At 35.9% G+C, this 23701-nt stretch overlaps 1 protein-coding gene across 2 annotated transcripts in view; it reads left to right on the top strand.

Moving 5' to 3' along the window:
- LOC122840804 (glypican-5-like) overlaps positions 1–23701 on the top strand; it is a 93520-nt gene that overhangs the window by 11192 nt on the left and 58627 nt on the right. For both annotated transcript variants that reach the window (XM_044133479.1, XM_044133480.1), the window contains exon 3: positions 16098–16801. In XM_044133479.1, coding sequence (XP_043989414.1) covers positions 16098–16801 — 704 coding nt within the window. The remainder of the gene's footprint in view (positions 1–16097; positions 16802–23701) is intronic.

Raw genomic sequence — 23701 nt, 5'->3', positions numbered from 1 at the left:
AAGTTAGAAATCTAACTAACTTAAATTACCTTAAAGGAACTTTTTACTTTGACTTTACTTGAAAAAATTGAGTTCAATGCCAAGTTTCGTATCCTATGTCTGACCAGCTCAATTTATTATGTTCATCCAATTCAATTCATTAAGTTTATCCAACTAAATTAACAAAATTTTATAATTATAACTTAATTCATTAAGTGTGTTTAACATTACAAATCTAAGTCACTCTTACTCAAATCATTTATTTTTCTCTTACAAATAATTAAAATCTCTTTGACTAAATTCTATAGAAAGTCAACTCAAACTTTGAAGTTGTTCCAAACTAAAAAACAAAAATATTCAAAATTATTTTATCACTCACATTGTACTTAAAATCCAGATGGAAATTAAGTTATTTTAGGCATATGTTTTAACATTTTATTTTTAGTTTTGCAAAGATCTTGTATTCTGAAAAAAGAAAATTGTTTATCCAACTTAGTTTATTACGGTGATTTAAGTTAATAAATAAGAGGGGAAGACATGCAACAAAGGTCATCAGGCTGGAATCGAATCCACGTTGAGGACTCCTTACGTCAGTTGGGCTCTAACCTTGCGCTACCACCCTGGTTGGTACAGGATACCTCCTTGTTGAAGCTTGCATCATGACATCAGACGGTGGACATGAAACCGGCATTGAACTTGATTGCTTCAAAATATACTTTTTAGATTATTCTCTAAAAAGTGTAGAGAACACTTCTTGGAGTGCACTCTCAAGTGATGCTATAGCAAAGGTAGCAGTAGAGTGACAAATATGTTGCACTTACTGCGCTTATTGTGCGGCGGTGTCGACTGACGTGCCGCACGTGTGCAACAAAGCTGTGGCCAAAGTGTTCAATAGAGTGATGTGACGTTCACAAATGAGCCGATTCTTCTGAACGGCTCTTTGCTAGAAAGACATGACTGGAGTCTCACTGAGAACCGTTCTTTGTTTTTGTAATGCCCTGTGCTCACTGTGGTAGCTATTATTATTATGATTATTATTATTATTATTATTATTATTATTATTATTATTATTATTATATTAAAAATATGTATTTATTTAATCATCGAATAAGCCTTCAACAAGAGTAGTGGTGTTGTGGTGTGTGAGCCTGTCTGTTCTGAACTTTTGTAGAAACAGTACAGCATGTACGTAAATACATGTACAATCTTGTGTTTGCCTTACTGTTAATGTTTTTGTTCATGTATTGACATTATCATCATATGATTTCTTAGTCAATGTATTGACACTTTTCAATTCATACATGCTTGTGTGGGCTTCATTTTCACATTTTTATAATTTATGTTTCCTCGCTATCTGCCTGCACTAAACTTTTACATGTTCACTATAGTTATTAGTCTTTCAGTCACACACTTTTCTTCCTGAACCTGTTGTGTGTGGGTCATGAAAAATTATATTGAGGGTTGTGGAGAATCATCGAAAAGTCAAGGATTTTTTAAATTTATTTATTTTTTTCAGTGGGAACCCTGGCATCTACATAACAGAAATTTCCAATATAAACCCCAAAAAGATAAACCCACCACCTGCAAGAGAAACATACAGAAGGAATAAAATAGAACAAGATGATGCAAAGTGCAAAACAAATCCAGAACTCAAGCATGACCAAACTGAAAGAAATAAGAAAAACAGAAATCCACAAGCAGAAGGGATATTACATTTGGCTATTTTGTTCCTCATAATAAGGAATGATTATGAGGAGTGACTATAAGCAATTATTTATAGTTATTCATTACCAAACTAGGTCCTTTTATGGCACAACGATGGCTTGAGTGACTATTTGTAGTTAGAAACAATGCAATGCCAATTTCAACTGGAGAGTGCTGAAATTGGATGCCATCTTGTTCCCAGATCTGAACTTAAAGTGTGAAATGAACAATGAATAAGATTTGGAGACAATATTTTAGCGACTTTGAGAGGGTGTAGAACAACCAGAGGATAGAAGAACAGACACAGCACATCCAATGTCGAGCTGTTGAAGGAGGGGTTTGATACTGAAAATATGGCTATGGCAGTCAAGTGTTATGCCCATAGCACAGTTGAACTCTTTAAACCCATACACTGGCCAGTTGGATGGATTAGCATGCCCTTAAATGCATCCGATGTCAGGTGATTCAGGCCAGGCACCACGCCAACCAACTTTAATTACGTTGATGGTGTTGTCTACAGCTGCACAGCCAAGAAATGAAATCAGGAACAGTGCACGCACACACAGGCAGACACAGGCACACACTACACAATGTAAGGTCTAGTAATCTCAGTTCAAACCGAAAAATTAACATGAAATCAGTATGAAATAAAGTCTTAAAGAGCTCACTATTTTCAATTAACTGGCCCTGGTTGGAAATAACACAGTTACAAAAGAGGAGTGGGCTTGCCAAAATCAAACTGCCATTACTTCATGCAGCATGATCCACTTGCTACTTCACATTCCTCCCAAGGCACTCAGACAGCGCAGAGACTGTCCTTAGAAGGCCTTGAAAAGGAAGAACTAGTGACGTCATTAATTTTAACACCATCACACCCTAGTTTCTATTGTTGCTCCTTTCTGATTTTCCATTTTTGACTATTCTGAAAATGTGAAAGGCTGATCATCATTGTCTAGACTGGCTCAGACATGATGTAAGAAGAGAAGGATCTTATTTATGATAAAACAAAGAAGTAGCAGATACACTCTTCAAACCCACTTATGGTTCTTGTTGAAACAGCTGTAAGAGGGAGGATTATATCTCCAGTACTCTAAACATCTGAAAACCACGTGTGGAATAGATGGATTCATTTAAGAACTGATATCCACCACTGAAAGGTTTAATGATATATACCCAAGATTCATGGTGCATCAAACATTAACATAATTAGTCAAACCGATGTCTATTCTTTTTTGAGTGGGTAGACTGATTGTACAACACACAATTCATCTGACCTTACTGCAAATTTTCTCTTGTCCATGAATGGTCAAAATCATGTATGCAGACTCAAATATATACATACACTATATGGAGGAACTTTTCTGCCATAAACCAAGAGCGCACAATTTCAGTCTGAAAACAGGATTTCATGTCTTTTGTTTGCAAAACTTTTAATACTTTTGCTTACATTTTCATTTTCAAAGCAGGACTTCATATCTTTCTTCTCAAAACTTGTAAGGCTTGCACTGAAAATATGTACAGGCATTTTCAGTACAAAAATCGATATCAGCTTAAGCGTCTTTAGCAGACAAACTGAACGTTTAAGGAGTACGTCTGTCTTGTTCAAATCAAAAGATTCACTAAAATCCAAAACATATAAAACTTTATTAAAGACACAAAAAAACCCTCAAAACTCAAATTACCCAATGAAATTATTATTTCAACAAAGTTCTGTGAATTTCTGTTTTAGTACAGTTAACATAACAAAGGCAACCCAGGCTGACTTTCTGCAGAGCAGGTGTTTAAATTAGTTTGTCAACCTCCACTGTGTTAAGCCAACCACTTATTAACAGTCACAAAAGTAACAACAATGTTTTTTTTCTTTATTGTGCTGAAGCTGCAACTGAAAGTTCAATAAACGGCAAAATTGGACTAATTACCTTGTTTGTTTGTCAGAATATGTCACAATAATCACAATAAAGATTGATCATCAAATGAGACAAATTATTTCAGGAAGTATTTAAACTATGGCTCCTTCTGTGACAACTGCATAAAATTAAATTCACTGTAAAATATAAAATAAAAATTTGTGTGGTGCTCTCTGGCATCTTTCCTTGATCACTTTACTGCCTTTTCTGCTAACAAACTTTTTTGCTAATTACTTTCATTCCCCATTTAGTGGAAATATTGATGTTGAAACTTTCTCTAAAATGACATTTTTTTTTTCAATCTGGATAGCTCTGCTATTGAAAATGAGGATTTACACATGACGTTTAAATAAAGCCCAGTCCAAAATGAGCCTGTTGTTAGAGAAAAAAACTTCAAAAGATGTGATTTTAATTGTACAGTGCTCTTTGGATCTTCCTTATGGTGTGCATTCTTTCAAACCAAATTTCAGTTCTACTGGAACAGGCACACTGTCATCCTGACCACGAGAAACTAGTAACCTCCTCCCAGTGTTACAAGTCCCACTAAGAAAGGAACTACAATAGGTTTTCTAGCACTTTAACATGTCTGCTATCACTGTATATTCACATATAAAACAAGTAAATAAGAATCTTTAAGCTGACTGCTAAAAGTAGCTCTTGGTCTCAAGAAAGTAATGCTACCTCAAACAAACCATTCAGACTGGCAATGTTGGTATCTTTTTACCCAGTTTTAATGGTTTAATAGTCAATTTAAATGCTGACCATGTCCATTATAACTTCTTCCAGCAGGATAATGCTGGCAACGGATTTTTTTGTGCATGTCAGTGAGCTCGCCATAATCCTTTGGCCCCCACAGTCACCAGATCTCAATCCAATCGCACAACTTTGGGATGTAGTGGAATGGGGGGATTTCCATCATAAATTTTCAGCACTTATGACTTGCTATGATGTCAATGTTTTCCAAAATCTCAGAATAATGTTTGAAATTCCTCGGGGAATCTACGCTATGAACTAAATCAGTTCTGAAGTCAAAAAGGGGACAACCCACTACTAGCAAGGTATACCTAATAAAGTGAACAAATTATTTCAGAGTGTTTTTTGAAACAAAAATTGTTGTTTGAACCTTTACATGACTTTGAGCAGAATGCTCATTCAGAAACAATGGAAAAACCCGTGCTTGTGAAAGCTATGCATGTCAGAGAAGTTTGTTTTATTGCCAGTCAAACAGCAATATGTAGCCTAAAAGCATATTTGATGGAAATGATTTTTCTTTCTTAATTTAAGCTGTCACAATCATCTTAGGTGGCCCAGATAACACAACTTGCATAAGGGCACCTGCCTCATTAATGAACAAGCGGGAATTTCCAAGCAATTGTTTTACTTGTCATGTGGGCATATTTTTGAATTCCAAACTATGCCTGTATGCATCTGCAAGCAGCGGACATAATAACTCACTTTGTTGCTGCATACTGTCTTCATTGTTTCATCAAATTCAGTACGTTTTATCTTAATTATAATCTTTTTTTTTTGTCTAAAAGAGTTTCTGCTCATCTTAGGCGATTCTTTTCCCCTGTCCTCTCACATTTTTGTGCTCTCACTTCATGTTCCTGTTTTTTTTTTTCTGCAGATGTTTTGACTGACAGGGTTATTGCTCTAGAGACTGATGTTTGGACACAGGGTGATATTTCTCTGCACCATGAGCTCATTCTCAAATTAGGGAGGATATCCGGAATCTATCCCTACACGTCTTATTTAATCATTGTGGGTGGAGGGGAAATGTGTTTATGAAGTTAACAGTAGAGCCAGTGTATTGCATATTTTGTGTGAATGTTGTTTGTGCTTTTACTGTGCTTATAGAAATCTCTTGAGAAGTTTTGATTAAAAATGACAAATCCCCTGAATTTGAAAAAAACTTTGGGGAATGAAGTAGGGGAGAAGAAAAACCTGAAGTCTTCTGAAAGTCATAAAGTTTCTTTAAACTTTACTTCTTGCTTGTGTTTTTGACGAGCACCTGTTTCCGCTTTACTAATATGAGAATCATGAATCCAGAAAGTCAGAAGACAAATACTATATTAAGACTGTGGTCAAGACTAAAAGGAAGGCTTTGTAAAAGCATCCATAGGCAGTGCTTGAACACTTGACTATTATGTTTACCTCTTGGTGCTACATGTTTTCCAATGTTGAATTGGAAGCAGCCTATTCAACATTCAGCAAAACACCCATTGTTTGCGATTTCCACTTTACACGTCCCTTAATGTAGCAGTAAACCATTGTTACTAAAGACGAAGACGTAATGCACCTCAGAAGGGCTCAGTTTGATTGACACCATCAAACTGCCATGCCTCCAGAAAAGCAATCCAATATCAGGAAACACTCAGATGTGGGACTGGAAAAAATTCTTTGCAGTTCTGTCATGAAACATGCTCCCGCTAATGCAGTGTTTCTCAATTCCAGTCCTCACGCCCCCCCGCCCTGCATGTTTTAGATGTTTTCCTTCTGCCACACACCTGGATTGAATCTTTGCGTGATTAACAGGATTCTGCAGTACCAGATGGCTGCAGAAGAAGTCATGCAATCGTTTGAATCAGCTGTTCTGGTATAGAGGCACATCTAAACATGCAGAGCAAGAAGGCCTGAGGACTGGAATTGAGAAGCACTGCACTAATATCACCAGCAAACAAGTTACACCTTCTCCTCACAGAAGAGTGGCAAATGCTCACTGATTGCACATTGCAAAAATGCTATACAAACTTCAATGATTGCAGAATCTCGTGATAAAAAGGCATTTAGTGATGGATTCTTCCCCTGGTGGTTCCCAGGGCAACTGTTCATGTTCCCCTTGTCCAATCCCACCATGTCCTTTTCCAATTATTGATGTGTCTTTAATTTGCCATGAAAACTGTATTCCCCAGAAGACTTAAAGAATTTAAATAATAAAAAAAACATAATACTCAAAATATTTGAATACTTAAACACAGTATGTAAGCAGGGTATTGCAAGTTAAGTTTTATTACGTTTTTCTACGGTAATAGAGTTGTCAAACCAAATTTGAACAGGGTATACCATATATTAATAAAATGTCTCAATGTTTATTCATAATTTAATTTTCCACTAAAATCTATACTCTTAAAGGTTTGCATTCTTTGAAGATCCACTAGATGAGCACAAGAACTATTCCTGAAGATCCTAGGATGTCAAAGTTGTATTTTCTCAGCTTGTCTTCTCTGTTCAATGGATTTCAGCCTGTCTGGAGTTTGTCTAACTTGCCGCTGGGAATTTACTGCACTGCCTTTAATTGTTCTGGTATGTCTGTTTTTTCTGTGTCCTGTCTGACTCAACTTCCCTTATGGTTCAACGACAAATCCCAAAAGCCATGCAATGTTTGTCTGAAAGTTCCAATCAACAAATTTATTAAACTCTGGTAGATAATCAGCAAAACACCAGTGAATTTCGATATTAGAAATGTGCAAGTTGAGAAAAAGCAGACATTTAGTAGGGAGCGGGAGAATGCTGCATTTGACCCAAATAAAGTTATCCTTTGAGGAAAAAGGGAGTGTTATTGAAATGTATTTTGAGGTAAAAGAAGAGCAAAACTACACATTTGGTAGAGAGGTATTGTAAAGAGTGCTGCAGTGCTTGTGCAATATCAAGGTATGTTTGGATGAGGTATGATTTTGATGCAAAAGTAAAAAATAATTTTTAAGTTTCTGAATTATGAGTCATACTGTTAGTTTAGTCCACATTGGGCTGGGATTGGCTAACCTCCTCCCGTCTCTCACCAAAGACTCACTTCATCACTCCCACATTCAGCTCAACTAACTCCTCCGTACACCCTCTATTGGCTCCTTCACCGTTTATTCTACCACTCTCTTCCCTTTTTGCATCGTAAAGATTTCCATCTCTAAGATTTTATCCACTGATCATCCTGTTATAGATCAGTGTATTCCAGATCAGAATGTGCAATTATTTGTAAAAAAAAAAAATAAAATTATATATATATATATATATATATATATATATATATATATATATATATATATATATATATATATATAAATATATATATATATATATATATATATATATATATATATATATATATATATAAAATAACAATCAGAAATAATGTTCTGAACCTGGCCAGCAATTGATGTTTGTTTGGTCCACTGCTATTAAAACTGGTCTTCAGCCAAACAAACAGAAGTGTGTAATATGTTCCTCATGATCATCCATGAAATAATAAAAGAAAGAAAACTTTTTATTAAGACAAATTTATTCTTATAAAATCTTTCATACCTCAACTTTTTTTTTAATAACACTGTGTCAAGGACTCTGACACAGTGCCTAACTGGTTGAAATCTTACCTAATGTCAAATTTCTTTGTGTCAGTTTGTAACTTCTCTTTGGAGTGGAGAGAGGTTACATGTAGGATACCATGTGGTTCAATCCTGGGATCCCATCTGTCTAATATATACTGTATATATGCGCCCACTAGCTTAAGTTATTACAGTTAGAAACAAGAGATGAGGTCTGGAATCTAGGTGTAGTGATGGACTCTGACCTGAAACTTCAGAGACGCATAAAAACAATTACAAAATCTTTCTTCTATCACATAAAGAACATTTCTAGGACTGAAGGACTACTGATTTAAAATATTAAGTGAAAACAATAAGTTGCATTTCTGCCTACTGTTTAGTGTTGTAGAAATTTAGGATGTTCAGACTTTCCAGTTGGATTCGCTCAATCTGCTGAATACTACATTGTGTAAACTATCAGAAAAAAAAAAACAAAACACTTTGACCTTTATCCCTTTGATACTGAGTACTAGAGGTGCCGTCCATCATCCTGTCAGCACTCTACAGCAAACACCCTCCATACCCCCTATTAGCCATTTCAACAATCTCATCCACTCACACCTCGCTGACTCCTTCAGCAATTGCCCCTGTCCCCAGTCTTCTCTGTTCCCATCATTCTCACATCTCCTACTTTCTTCACCTGTGATCATGTTTCTGTATTTCTGCAAACAACAGAAAATATGTTTTCATTTCTAAGATAGTGTCCACTATATTTCAAACTGTGCCAGTGTAGAATAAACTATGTTTGTTTTTATGATATTTTTTCTTATTCCGGAATTTAGTTTTTGTGTTTAATTCCATTTTTTCAATCACTGGCTAAATTATCCTGACAATATTTACCCGTAATGCATTAAACAAATTTTAACATTAGACAAAGCCCGGTCCCAAATAAATACAAAGAATGTTTTTAAATGATGAATTCTCTTATTAAAAGAAACCAACATAGCCCTAAGTAACAAAAAAAAACAAAACAAAAAAAAAAACGGTCCCATTTGTCAAATCAAATGGTGGGACACAATTGAAATTTTTAATCATGTTAATTGCAGGGTATGTAGTTTATTCTTTGTCATTGGTGCTCATGCTAACTAGCCTGAGCATTCATGGCAGCCTGTGTTGTTTTGAACCAGCTGTAGCATAGTAGAGAGTCTGAGAGTGTGAGCCATGCCTACTTCAGGGTGATTTACAGTGCTAAGACCCTCTTCCTGGCTCTCATTGGTTGTTTCTGATAGCACTCTTTATTTATTCAGATGACACCTGATGGCAGAAGAGCTTGATTTTTCTTTCAAAGATTATCTGTTCCATACTATTCAGTCTGTCACACCATAGTGACAGTTTTAACAAATATGTAAAAAACATATATATATTTTTTTATTTTTTTTTTATGAAAGTGACATACTGCTGCTTTAATGGCCAAGATTCAGACTTTTGGGAAAATATTTAGTTAAAGTCAAAATAAAACTTTTTAAAAAGTGTACACATAATTTTTTACAGCAAGATATCATCCCATCTGTTAGTCTGTTAAAACAATTAGTTCTTTTCATACTTGTTTTGTTGGGTGAATACTGGGTGCTGGGGGTGGCAATTGTTACCCAACTGTTTTGGTAGGAGTTCAGTTTTCCAGGTCAACACGCTTGCATGAGCAGCAAACCTGTGCATGTAGTTTCACAGATGACTCATGCTCCTTCTTTAGACTTGGTCAGGCTGTGTTCAAGAGTCATATAAGCAAGATGAATCAAAAGATTGATTCAAGAATTTAATAATACTTTATTACCATTAAAGCAGGAGATTATATGACACTGGAACTCTCGGCTGTAACTCAAGATGACTCCCACTGCCTCGGAGAAGACAGTGTAGATATACGGCCCTTTTGCTAATTAAAACAAGGATATGTAATCTCCACATGTGTCACTATGACACATATCTCCGTGGTGACCTGTTGGAAACCCAAGCCAGTAGAGGGATTAAAATTCTTTTCCTGAGATGATAGTTGGTCAGATTCATTCAGGACTGTCAGGACCGACTGCCAGGATGGGAATGTCCCACAGCTTTATGGTATGAGAACAGTGACTCCTGTCTCATTATCACAATATTGCTGTACCTCCAAACATATACAAGCAAGCAAAGTTGAAATCACAGGGCCACATTCTCATCCATCTGTACTTTATGCCTCATTTATCTTGTTGAAGCAATGGCAGTGAAAGCTGAGGAAAAAGGAACACAAACAACTTTGTAGGATCCAGTATTATGGTAGTTTGCTTTAACTAGCAAAGTTTTCCTGCAAGAAAACTTAACAATTTTCTTGCAGGAATCAGGGCTACAACAAAATATAGAGTGGATTGTAAAATCTTTAATCTAGGGATTGTTTTTCCTCACCTCATTTTCCTGCCTTCTGCAAGTCAAAAAAATATATCTTTCTGTATCTAAACTGATAGCTCACATTATTGACCCTTTGCACTTCTGGTTTTAAATTCTGACATCCATGATCAATGTGAATTGTTGACATTTACTTATTTATTTGTTTCAAAGGTAACCCCTTGAGATGTATAATCTCATTTTCTAAGGGGTCCTTAGAAACCATAGAAATCTATGGTTTCACAACCTATCACAATAAGCAAATCCAAAATATATGTGTCATAGTTGCAAATGGCAAATACATCCATCCATCCATCCATTCATTTTCTTCGATTATCCGGGATCGGGTCGCGGGGGAAGCAGCTTAAGAAGGGAGGCCCAGACTTCCCTCTCCCCAGCCAGTCATCATTCATTCACTGCGTAAAAATACACATGGCATTCTTTTCTCACTGTCTGACATTAACTGAGACTAAGCATTTCCTGTTTTAGGTCATTTAAGATTGCCAAAAATATTTCTATTTGCTAAATGCCACTGTAATTAAAAATATTTTGAGAGGATACTTTATTACTGTATCTAACATAAGTTTACATAGACTTATTTCTCTCATAATAGTTCACTAAAGTTTTGGCCAGTTGTTTGAACAGATTACCACAGCACCTTTAGATATCTGGAAATTATACCAAAGGATGAATCAGAGTTTTGGAGGTCCACAGTTCTCTTCCTGATATCTTGACTAAGTTTCTTTTGAATTTCCAATGATAACACATAATAAAGGGTATGACTGACATATGCTTTAAAATTCAGCTAAAGGGGCTTCACCAATGTAGTCAAAGGTTGTAAATTTACCTATCAGCTTACAACCTTCAAAGGCAAGAGTCCATTATCCTGGCAAATCCCAAAATATCTAAATGCATGGTAAATTTAGTGTGAGAAAGGGGGAAAAGAAAAATATGTAATCTCATAAATTTGTCAATATTTTGGCACTTGACAAAAACAGATTATATCTTTTGGTAAACCTAACTACCCTAAAACAGGATTGTTCTTTTTGATCAAACAATGAGAGAAAACAAAGTTCTGTGTCTTTCTATACATGTAAACATTTGGTTTTATGTATGCATGTACTGGGAGTAACATTTGGTTTTTTATTGAAAATGTATGAACTGCACTGAAGGAAGCTGATTCCTCATAAGCATGGCTGTTTTGTACCAAGTGCTTTCACTATTGGAACCAAAAAAGTGCAGCAGGTCAGCTGTTTTCTTTGCACAAAAGTATTCACATGAGAGTGTTAAACATCACCAAGTAGTAATTGTAGCTGTTGCTGCAACTGCAGAAACTGGTACTATTACAACTGCCTTTTTAGTAGTAATAGAATATAATGTATTTGTGGAGAAATCAGAGCCAATCACAGCAAAGGCAATAAACATTATAGTTGTGACTGAAACCACAGACATACTGCTATGCTTATTTTGAGTCTGATTGTGGCAGCTTCACTATGGTGACACTTAAGTTAAATTGTGCCAGTTAAACATGGGGTATGCTGTGCAGAATGTCAACCAAAGTTGGGTTTTTGTAATTTAAACCAAGTGTTCTGAGTGAACAATTTTGGCGTCAGACTGATGGAAAGATATTGTGTAATACCTAATTTCGTAGTCATAAATTTGTACTCACTTCAGCCCATTGCAGGACCATGGGAAACAGAACAGGTTATGCACCTTTTTCTTGTTTATTCCAAATTAAATAGGAACAACTGCAGGCATCTCTAATTGTTCTGACATTTTCTATTTTACAGTTATGTGACTTAAATTTCTGTGTTTAGGACTTTCATTTAAACGAAAGAAAATTGCCCCATGCAACCTGACCACATTTAAACTGCCTTTCATTTCCCAAGAGAAACACAGACGGGAAACAATAAAATGTGAGGATAGCCACCAACAAATGCTTGTCTAAATTGAACGTGGTCACATCCACATTTAGACAGGGTGGTGGTCAGAGAGAACAATCTGAGTCAACCGACTTTCATACAATGGTGCTGAGAATCTAAAACAAATGTTTAGGAGATCTCTCAATTGACTTGCAGAATGACAAGTCAGATTTCTGAGTCAGGGAGGGGGCGGGACAAAAATACTTTGCAAAATAAAACCACGCAAAAAACCCCCAACATATTCTTTTGTTACATTTCTGTGCAATTTGTATGTTGCCACAAGGGTGAGTGTATTTTTAGAATCTGTGTCCTGTAGTCTTTATATTTTTTTTCTCTTTATTGAACAATCTAGCATAGTTTTAGATTATTTTGTTTTTGGTATTGTTTTTAAATGTGTGTACTTTGCTGTGTTTGGTTATCACTTTTCTGCTAAGATAGTGAGGAACAAATTTCTTTAGAAATAGATTATGTTTTTCTTTCAGTGCCAGGAAGCACCTTGTTTTAATGACCTTGGTTCCCATGTTAGATTACTGTGATGTCGTTTATATGAAAGCACCTGTCACCTGTCCACATATGTTGGATACTGTCTATCATGGTGCTTTATGGTCCATTATAGGATCTAAATCTTTCACTCGCCACTGTAATTTATATTCTCGGGTGAGGTGGCCATAATTATCAGTTTGACTCATGCATTGACTCATGCATTGACTCAAGCACCTTACTTGTCCTCATACCTTTCGCTCTGACAGTCCAATCAAGGAATATTCCAGTAGTATGGTCAGAACTCAGGGGGCGGGGGGGTGAAATGTTTAAAACCTGAACTCTACAGGAGTTTGAAACTATCCACTTTGTCCTTTGGGACAATTCAAGTTTCTTTTAAGACAAAACGAAAAATCTTTTGAACCTTTTTTCTGTTTTTAGCTCATTCTTTATTAGCTTATTTAATTCAGTCAAATTCCTTAGTTAGTAAGCTGCTGTGTTTTTTGTTTGTTTTTTCAAAACTTGTCTCTCTGATCTTGGATCTCATTGAGACAACCTGTGAAAATAAAGCTCAAATAAAATATATAAATGACTTTCTATTCTACTCCGTTTCTTTTATTCAGTTCCATCCATTTCTCCATCAGTTTTGACTAGCAGTCTGGAATCCCAGCAATATAATTTTGCCAGTGGGCATGGTGCATTCAGGATAATGAGCAGTGTTAGTTTCCACCACATGTAGTACTTTAAAAAGAGTTTATAGTGTTGTATACAATTACATGCTACTTGTGTGTTGGGCTATCACATAAAATTCCTAAAAAAAAAAATACATTGAATTTTTGTTTGTACCAACAAAACAGGTGTAAATACAGGTGTTTCAGAAGGGCCACCCAGCAGTGTTATATTTTACGCCTCATTCTTCACCTGCAGAGAGCAGAAGTTGTTGTCGGAACCTGCTATGTCTTGTTTGTTTCTCCTGTGTCTAAGCGGAAGAAAATCTAAATCTCTAAAGTAACAACATGTCCTTCCTTCAGAAGTACATGTTTGAAGTAAAATCCATGGAGAGATGGGGAAGTGCTCCAGGCCAAGAGCCAAATGGATCCAGATGTCAGTATGTTCACAAGGTGGAGACATCTTGTACAGTAGTTGTCATTCTTTGTTTAAAAAGTTTCATGGGGTTTTTCTTCTATTTTCCTGGCCTTCTTTGTCTCCGACTTTTTTTTTTTTTTTTTTCATCTTTCACATATCTGCCACTCTCTTTGTTAAAACAGTTGAAACACAGAATAGCTGAGGACAGAAACAAAATGAAACAAGCATCTGGAGCTTACATGTTTTTAGTGCTGTTTAACCATTTTCTGATGTGTTGTAACAACAGACATTCACCCTTGCAGCCTTGACCTTCAGACATAGTAACATACTTAACACTCTTGAAGACACCATGGGGCATTAAGAGACAGCAAGGTTGGATGAAAATATCTTTTTCACTTTTTAATATATTTTTGCTTATTGTGAATCTCCACCTTCTCTATTTCTGGTGTTTTTATCCCCTTAGACATTTCTGTGTGGCCTATATTCCATACTGCTCTTTTTCTTTCCACGTGGATTTGACTTATATCTGTCCCTAGACTTCACAATTTTCAACTGCCATCTCATGTTTTCTGAGTGCAGACTTCCTTGGTGTTTTCTGGGGCTTTACAAATAAGTTGTGCCTTTTACTCGCGATTGGGGAGTCCCTAAGTGTCACAGACAGTACTCCTATTAGTGCAGCTGTTCATGAGGACATGACTGTTGTTATCCTTCTGTCTGTGACCTGGGAGGGGCAGGGCACATGCAAAAAACACAAAAGCATTAACACGCACATGCACACCCCCACGCACACACTTGCTAACAAGCTCTTAGCTGAAGTAGAATCTACACACTGCAATGACTCTCTCATGAGTGAATGTAACATACGGCAATCTAAAAAATTCCAGAGCGCATCAGTAATTCTTTTAAGTAAGCTGCAGTGTGTAACATTGGGAGTCAGTGCAGGTATATTCCTATATTAGAAATGCATGAGTGTATGTAGCCTTGTTTCTGACACAGTCTAAGGACTACTTTTTCCAACAAATGCTATGTTGTGACGACCTACTGTTATTTTTGGGCCCAAAGCCCGAATCCCATCAGAAGAGGTGTTGTTTTTAGGTTAGGTTTTAGGTTTAGGACTAGGAAATGAATTGAGTTTAGGTTAGGCTTAGGATTAGACACATATTGGTAAAGGTTGGGTTTAACCAAACCCAACTGTCTGGGTTAAGCTATAGAAATGTATGAAAAATGAATGCAAGTTGATGCAAAATCCTAGTGAAAATAAAAAGACAAACTGTGGATGTCTGTGCATGCATATGTGCGTCCATGTCGGGGTGTGTGCATGTAGGTGTATGTGGTCATAGTGTTGAATATTGTGTGTGTCCTGGCACCCGAGTTCTCAGGTCTCAGTTTCTGTACAGTTGCTGCTGCTCCTTCATGTCCTGTCATACTTTCAAGCTTACATCACACCCCAGAGAGTAGGGTTGCATCTAGCGCATGCATACACAAACTTACATGAGTATATATATGGCCAGGGAAGAATGTATGATGGGAAGTGACATGTCGGAAACCTGGCATAAAGTGAAGACACAGTTGGTCATGGGGAGAGGAGAAAGTTTGTAGAGGCATAAAAGCATGGAATGTTTGGAAGGGACAGCCTGAGTGGTCAGTCAAATTCATATTAGGTCATTTTGAATTGCAATGTGAAATAACCAATTTACATTTTATCCTGGCAGAGTCATAAAAGTACAATAATGGAGTGTGCTGGTAAAGCACGAAATTTGAGAAAAATGTGAACATGTTTTGCCTGGAATAAAAATACATGACTTAAACTGCATTACCTAGGTCTGCTGCATTTAGTTATGTTTTAGTTAAGCAAAGTTATGTGTCCAAAAGTGAGGTCAGTATTAGACCTGATTAAATTAAACAATGTTTTTTTTTCTCTCAGTAATATTTTCTTGTGGTTTAAGGTGTATTCCTAGAACACAATGCCAGGACTTACTAAGGTCAATTCTTTTAAATTTACTTCAGAACAATTTTCACAGTAATCAATAAAAGTCTTCATCAAACCTACATGAAATAAAGTGTCATAATAAAATATAGGACTTTGTTATGACCTGACATTTTTAATGCATTAAACAATGAGATAAAATATGTGTTCAGTCTGTCCGTCTGTCAAGAAGTTACTCGTTGGTGCATTTTAGGCAATGTAAATCTTTATAGCTTCTTTTTTTTAAATTATGAGTCTAAACTTTTCATTAAAAATGAAATGTTTTGAGTTTATAATTCCTTCTTACCTACTTACTTCTTCTGTTCATTTTCTCCTCTCCTTGCAGACATGTTTCAGTACCTCCTGTCATTCTCCCAAGGTCACCTAAGTTCACTGTTGGAGGGAACCTACTCATCCCTTTCCCGTCAGGCCTTGCCCCATGTGAATCAACTGTTTTCTTCTCTCTCCCTATACCTACGTGGAGCCAACATTTCCGTTGAGATGACCATTCACAAGTTTTTTAACAACATCTTCCCTCTTGTGTATACACGACTTATAAATCCAGGCATTGAAGGGAGTGTGACAACAAGCAGCACAATGGCTGAATGTCTGCGTATGATCAGACAGGATGTGAAGCCTTTCGGAAATTATCCTGTCACCATGGCTCAGGAACTGGCTGAGGTGTTGGAGGCTGGCAGGCAACTGAGTCTCGCCTTGGATAAAGGACTGGAGGTCATCAACGCAACAGAACATGCCAACCTTAGTAGAGATTGTGTAAAAGGTCTGGCAAAGATGGTGTACTGCTCCCACTGCAGAGGTTTGACACTGATCAAGCCCTGTGCCGGCTACTGCTTGAATGTTATGCGGGGCTGCTTAGCAAGTATGGCAGAGCTGGATCAGCCTTGGAGGACATATATCAGCTCCTTGAAGAAACTAACTCTTGCGATGGCTGGGCACCACAACCTGGAGCTAGCCATGCTGGGCGTCAGAGGGCATGTTAATGAAGCTTTGCTCTATGCACAGAGCCATGGCCCACTCATTACTGCTACGGTAAGTACACACAAATAAAATATCTATCAAAAACCTTAATAGTTTGTCAGGATAAACTTTATATATATATGTATATATATACTTCTTTGTTTAATCCCTTTACCTTGTTTGGGTTAAGTGTAAGAATTAGAAAGACATTTTTGGTTGCTTGTGGTCTGTGAGTATTTTGTCCACAAGTCTTACAAAAAATCTGAACATTACCTTTATGTTGGTGCTGAAACTAATCCAAGAAAAGTAATATTTATTCATTCAGAGCACTTTGCCAAGTGTTCCAAAATTGGCAATGCATCTTAAATTCATCATTGTTGTTTAGGTTCTGACAATATTATTTGTCATTGAGAATAATGAAGTGGTCTCAAATATCAAACCTCATACTTTTTGGATTTCACATGGTGTGATTGGAACCATATGCTTTGATGCTTTGTTATATGTGCCCATAACTCATATTTTATATTGTTCCCATTCTCACATGAAGACAGTTCTTGCTTCCTACCGTTAAATCCACTATGAAAGTTGTGCTTTTTATTTAGCAATACATCCTGGATTTGTATCCATACCCTCAGACAGAGTCATGGTTTATAGAAATAAGCAAACAAAAAAAATCTATTTGAAGTTGGCAGTTTCTTTTTCACGCCAATTAATCAGCAAGAACTCTCCATCCATATTCATCTAAAATTATATCCCAGCATACTATATATTGTATTTTATAAACTTAACATTTTTAGGTTGTTCAGAATATAAATTTTTGGATTTATTATATTTGATTTAATTTGATGTTAAAAAACAAAAATGTCAGTGCAGCTAAAGGAGGTAATCGAGAGTTTAGAAACAGAAGTTTAATCTTTTCTGTGTTCTCATATATGACTTAATAAAACCTCTGTGACCTGTTAGAGAAGCGTTAGTTGCTAGGTGCCAACAATCACTCAGAAAAAGAAAAAAATACCTCTTAATCCCATTTATCGCCCATCTTTAGATTATTATCTTTGAAACTACAGAATTACAAGGCTAAAAATGTGATACCTGTAAATAGTTTGAAAAGTTTATTGTTCCAGGCAGGTTTCTTGTGGTTACCACAAACCAAAAGAAATTGCTTTATTGTACTGCAATGTTTTCATAAGCATGCAGTTTTTCTAAAAGTTACACACAAACAAGTAGAATCTGCATAAAGCAGAAATCAGTATAAAAGAAAGTATAATGACTCTTTAGTTACACTTGATGGTTTGCAGAGTGATAACTTCTACTATTCACAGTAGGACTTTACATCAAAACAATTGTATGTGTGCTCTTTACATGTTAAGCCTTATGAAGAATGTTGGATATCATTTGCTTTAAGGAACTCATTCTGCTGTGAGAGCATGAGCACAAGACAGAAGGGACGTGGTCATGTATATTCTGGGGACCTGGGGTAGGATTATGTCAAGTTGCCACAATTAAGAGAAAGTTGGACAGATTCCAGTAACAAGACGTACTCTTATTGGGCCCTGGTGGAAATGGTGTTTAGCTATGTTTTCTTTCTATGAATACTGACTTGTTGAATTCCTTTTAAAAACTTTCTGTGTGCTGTGCTTGATAGGTCAGAGACCGCAATTATTGACAAGGTGATAAAAATGTTATAGCTTATTTAACCTGAAAGGAAATTTAATAGTATCTGCTTGGCAAAGATTGCCAGAAATATTAAAATTTTATCATGGGAGGCAAATGTTCTCTTGTAGTTTCAATTAGTTATTGTGTGCTTATGAGCAAATCATAATCGTGGTGCAGCTCAAGGAGTTTATAGCCTGGTTTATGTACTCCACTTGACGTTCCTGCAACACCATTTCACTATAGTCTAATACTGAAATAAAAATACAGGTATTAAAGTATCTACATACTTCAAGAAGATTTGCAGGCATGCTTTAGAAAGTTACTTTAACTAAATCATTTTCAGGAGAAACTAAGCATTACTTCAATGAGCAGAATCTCAGTACATTGAGCTCAAACTCAATACAAATGTTAACTTCTTTGACATTTGTATTTTTTTCGCACTTGATTCTTCATTTTTACAAAATAGCATAAAAAGTAAAGGGGAATTCTAAGATAAATACTTTGAACAATTCTACATATTTAATTTTTCCCCAGAAAAATAAGCATTTCAGTGTAAGATAAACATGACATCTAAGCCAATATACAAATACTAGGATTTTGTATTTGTAATTGTCCTGCGAATTACAAAATCTAACAATTATTGGCATGCAAATTTTCAATAAGTTATGGTATGAGCAGAAATTGGAGCTGTGTGAGGGGTAGCTTCTGAACAAACAATTTTGTAAGGTAGCTTACAAAACTGCTTGTTTTATTTATGTGTAAAACATTTATTACAAAAGAAAATCTACATTTCATTTTGCTCATCTTAAGAAAGCATAGAGGACAAAAAAAATTAAGTATCTACTTGAAAATTACATTAATTATGTTGAGTTTTCTCGATAGGCACCGTTGTAGCTTTGAAACTCAGGCAACTACAATTCAACACCAGTAGTATTTTGTTAACACTGACAATCTATATTTTGGAATTCTGCACTTTACTCACACTTTATTACTTTTCTAAACTTTATTTATAGGCTAATGTAGTTTTGAAGGAATGAAGATAACCAAATGAGAGGAAAAAGTCAATTGATGAATTGTCGTACGGACTTTGTCACTGAAGTTTTAATGTTTAATTTGAGTGTTCGTACATTTTAGTTCCACTTCTAATCATCCAGGGAGATTTACTTATCAGTCCATTAGCTAATAATTGTAGATGTCTTTAGATGCTTGCACACACTTGTCCCTGATCTGACCTTTCTTTTTATGCGTCTAGCCTGACCAAATTTGAATATTATGATAGCATGCAGCAGCCCTTGACTACAGTGTCCACAGTTTTTCTTACACTATTTGTCTTCAAATCTAACAAGTAGTTGTATAATTAGGTTATAAGAATACAAAACTGTTGTTTTCAGTGTACAGATTTCCTCTTTGACCTAAACAGTGATTTTTTTAAAATTTTGATTATTTTAATAAATAATATGATTGTAACAAATCCTGTATTTTGTAAACAAGTGGTTCATTATCTATTCATGAAATATTTAGATTAGTGTGATTTTTTTTTTTCTTGCTGATTTTTTTACTGAGCTAAATTGACTTTCACATAAAGGGAGGATACAAGAACAGGGAAGGGTGTAAATGAGCAGATATGATGATTTTTTTTTTATCTGAGGCAAATGAATAACAACAATTCTTATATTTCTTGAAACAGCACAACGACAAAACCTGAACTTTGCTATATTGCAGCTTAGAAATTAGGGCACATAGATCCAAAATTCAAAATTATGACAACTGCCTATTTTTACTTTTTAAGTCCAAGAACTTTGGATGTTGGTTCAGAGGTAGCAGCAAACCAATAAAAAATAACTTTCAACCTTCCACTTGCATGTATTGAATGGGGAAAAGACTATAGCTAAAATAGGACAAAGTTAAAAATATGAGGAGGAGGAGGATGGATAACTTGATTTTGACTTGGAAAAGTAACAACAAACTGTTTAAGGAATAGGGTAATCTCTTCCTTTTTTTTAGTTTACATGGACTTCAACGACCCGAGTGTATGTTGTCATGCATGAGAAAATGCTATTTTAAAAGTCTCCTTTAATCTTGGCATGACAATGTTGACGGCAGCTGTTGTAAAGTTAACACAAATGCTTAACACATCTGTGTTATGATTTTAGTGGTAACTGCTGGTGCATTGGAAGACTTCAAACGATCGCATGGATTCCCAGTGTTTCTCTTCACGGACTTCTTTTTTTACCCTCGTATGTTCCACAGTATCCCAGACAAACCAGATTTCATTTTAGCCCTTGTTCCTCTCTTTTCGAGACAATTCTCCCAACATTTGAAATTTTGTTACATTTTGTTACAATTATCTTTACTCCAAAAACTTTACAAAACTGAATGAAAATTACACAGTCTCTTCCATATTTGAAACACCCACGGGTTGCATTTTCTGATCATCTGCAAATGATTGAATCAGGATAAACAAGCGTCAGCGTTGCGAGGGAAACTCGGCTTGCTTTTTTGCAGATTGGAATTTGCCCAGTGTGATATACACGCAGCTGCAGCGCTCTTTAATTAGCCCGACTTTATTTGAAAGAAGAGAGAAAAAGGCAGTCTGTGGAGGACTGCTTGACAGAGACGGAATGATGCAGACAGCATGATTTAGAAAGAATGACAGAGACTCTTAAAAGGCAACATTGAAGAAATGTCAGAGAGAGACAGACGGGGAAGAAGGGCCAGAGGATTGATGTTGCAAGCTGTCTATACTCCCATCTTGAAGGTTTTCCAACTAAGAAGAGGCAGGAAATATTTTCCTGATTAAGTGTCATTTAGATCTTTGTTTTATGAAGTGGCCTACTGAATTTCTGAGGTTTTTTGTAGTTAATACCGTACACTAAAAATCACTGTCCCATCTCTAGATTTTAATTGTCCTGTAAAATTAAATTCTGGGCTAATGTATTCTTTTAAATTCCACCAATAGTATCTTTATTCTTAAAAATAAAGTTTTCTTATTTTGACCAGACAACTTTTGTTATTAAAAGCATCTCTGCATCACCAGATACAAATAAATTATATTTAAAATGTGGTCATGTTACTAGAGATGCACCCACCACAATCTGTAAATCTTTGATCTACAGGCACCAACATTTGGTATCCCAGATTTTTCATAAAGATCTAAAAGTAAAGTCATGTAAAAACAGCATTCAGAACATTATTTTTAGTTTTCTCTGCCTTAAGCATGTATGTGTGTGTGCTGTGTGAGAGACACAGCAGTAAGATAAAAAATACCATTGTACTAATGTTCAAAATAAAGACTGCATGTTGTTGGAGTTCACATTACAATGTATTTAGCATCCAATATTGGCATTACTAATTCTAAACACCAATTTCTCTGTTCATTCCCTTGGATCGTTATCTTACCTCTGAAATTTCCAAAATGCTGGAAACATTTCTAAATTCAACACACAGAGGTTGAAAGAACAAACGAATAAAACTGTCTCACTCTCTCACAGCCTGAATGAATCACAGACCTGTCTCAACTCATTGCTGAAAAAATTGTTTACTTTTAAAAGCTTTTATACCTACTGAGTGTCCTCTGTCTTCACTTTCATTATAATTTGAAAAGTGTTTTCTTTGGCATGACATTGTGGTACAATTGGGTTGTTGAGTTTCTTGCCAGTCACTGGTCAGGACTAATCTGCTTGATAATTGTCTCACTTTGGTCAACTGCCAATTTATTTATTCATCGGTAATTATAGTTTTTTCATACACTTTCCTTGCCATCTCTCATTCGGATGAGGGAAAAAGTACAATGGTACAATGGTATTGGTTTTCCACAGTGGCTGAATAAAGTCAACATTTAATCCCCACTTCTATGATTAACCTAAAAACACAACCTAACAGTGCTGCTGAGGAAGCAGATAAATTCTCATATTCCCTAAACGCACCCAAATTCTCCCAGATGCTCCAGAATTTCTGCTGGCAACTATCCAGTCACATGTCTGCTTGTTTAACCTCAAGGCCTCCACCACAACACTGCTGCTCCTCCAAAATAAAGACAAAAGGTTTTTCTCTGGCCTTATCCTTCCCACAGATAAAAGTTAATGTGACCAATAGCTCCAGTGTTTGCGTCCTGCAGGGACAAATTATGAATACCTTTTTTTTTTCGACTCATCTCCTTGCTAAACCGGCCCTGAAATGCTGGTGATTTATCCAGTTTTAACTTAAAAGCAATACAAAAGAAGTGGAAAAAGTTACTTCATGGGGCTTTTGACATCCTGCAATTAGGAGTGGAAATAATTTTTTGCACAATTACACAAATATAATAGCGTGCAGCAGAAAAAGCTCCACAGATGAAGTGAAATTACAAGCTGCCATGGGGTACTTGATGGAAAATGTAATAAACAACAAACTGGCCAAAGCAAATTTGGAAGAGAAAGTTTAAGCTCTTATTTTCTTGTGCCTGACTACTGGAGTTTTATCCTTTCTTTTGTTTAGAAACAAAAGCAAACATGAATACCAAATAAATCTGTGAACTGCTATTTACTCGGTTACCTTGTTCAGTTTGTTTGCTTGTTCTTAAAGCAGTGCTTCTCAATTCCAGTCCTCAGGCCCCCCTGCTCTGCATGTTTGAGATGTACCTCTATTCCAGAACAGCTGATTCAAATGATTGCATGACCATCAAGTGCTGCAGAAGCCTGTTAACCACCCATAGATTAAATCCAGGTGTGTAGTAGAAGGGAAACACCTAAAACATGCAGGGCAGGGGGGGCTGAGGACCGGAATTGAGAAGCACTGTCTTAAAGGAACATTTGTGCCAAATTACTGTCCTTAAAGGCTTTGACCATTTCCATAAAAATCATTTATGCTTTGCTCTTGTTACTACATTTTAAATTAACAAATCAAATATAAATCAAAATGGGCACAAATATAAAATTATACATAGTGTACTTTTAAGAATGTGTATATATTTGTAGGAAATATTTTGCCATTTTAAACACACATATTAATATGCATTAAGTGACTACTTTAAACAAATGTAACTTTTCTTTACTTGTCTTTCAAAAGCTGTGAAACAAACACATACACTTGTTTCCGTTGGTAAGATGCGAGAAAATTATCTATAGTGAATATTTCTGCTATTGTGAGAGTCACAGATACTGTCTTAATGGTAAAACTCTAAAGTTGCAAACAAAGGGAAACAAAAACATAATGCAGGTGCAGATATATGTTTTGGAACCCTTGCAGCTGAGCGTACAGTTATTTCCAAATGTGTACCTGCATGGTACACAAATGGTACCAGTATGGTAAACTGAAAACATTTGAAAAGTAGAGTTT

This window comes from Gambusia affinis, linkage group LG12, assembly GCF_019740435.1.
Source record: "Gambusia affinis linkage group LG12, SWU_Gaff_1.0, whole genome shotgun sequence".
Lineage (NCBI taxonomy): Eukaryota > Metazoa > Chordata > Actinopteri > Cyprinodontiformes > Poeciliidae > Gambusia > Gambusia affinis.
This window is presented reverse-complemented; position numbering and strand designations above follow the sequence as displayed.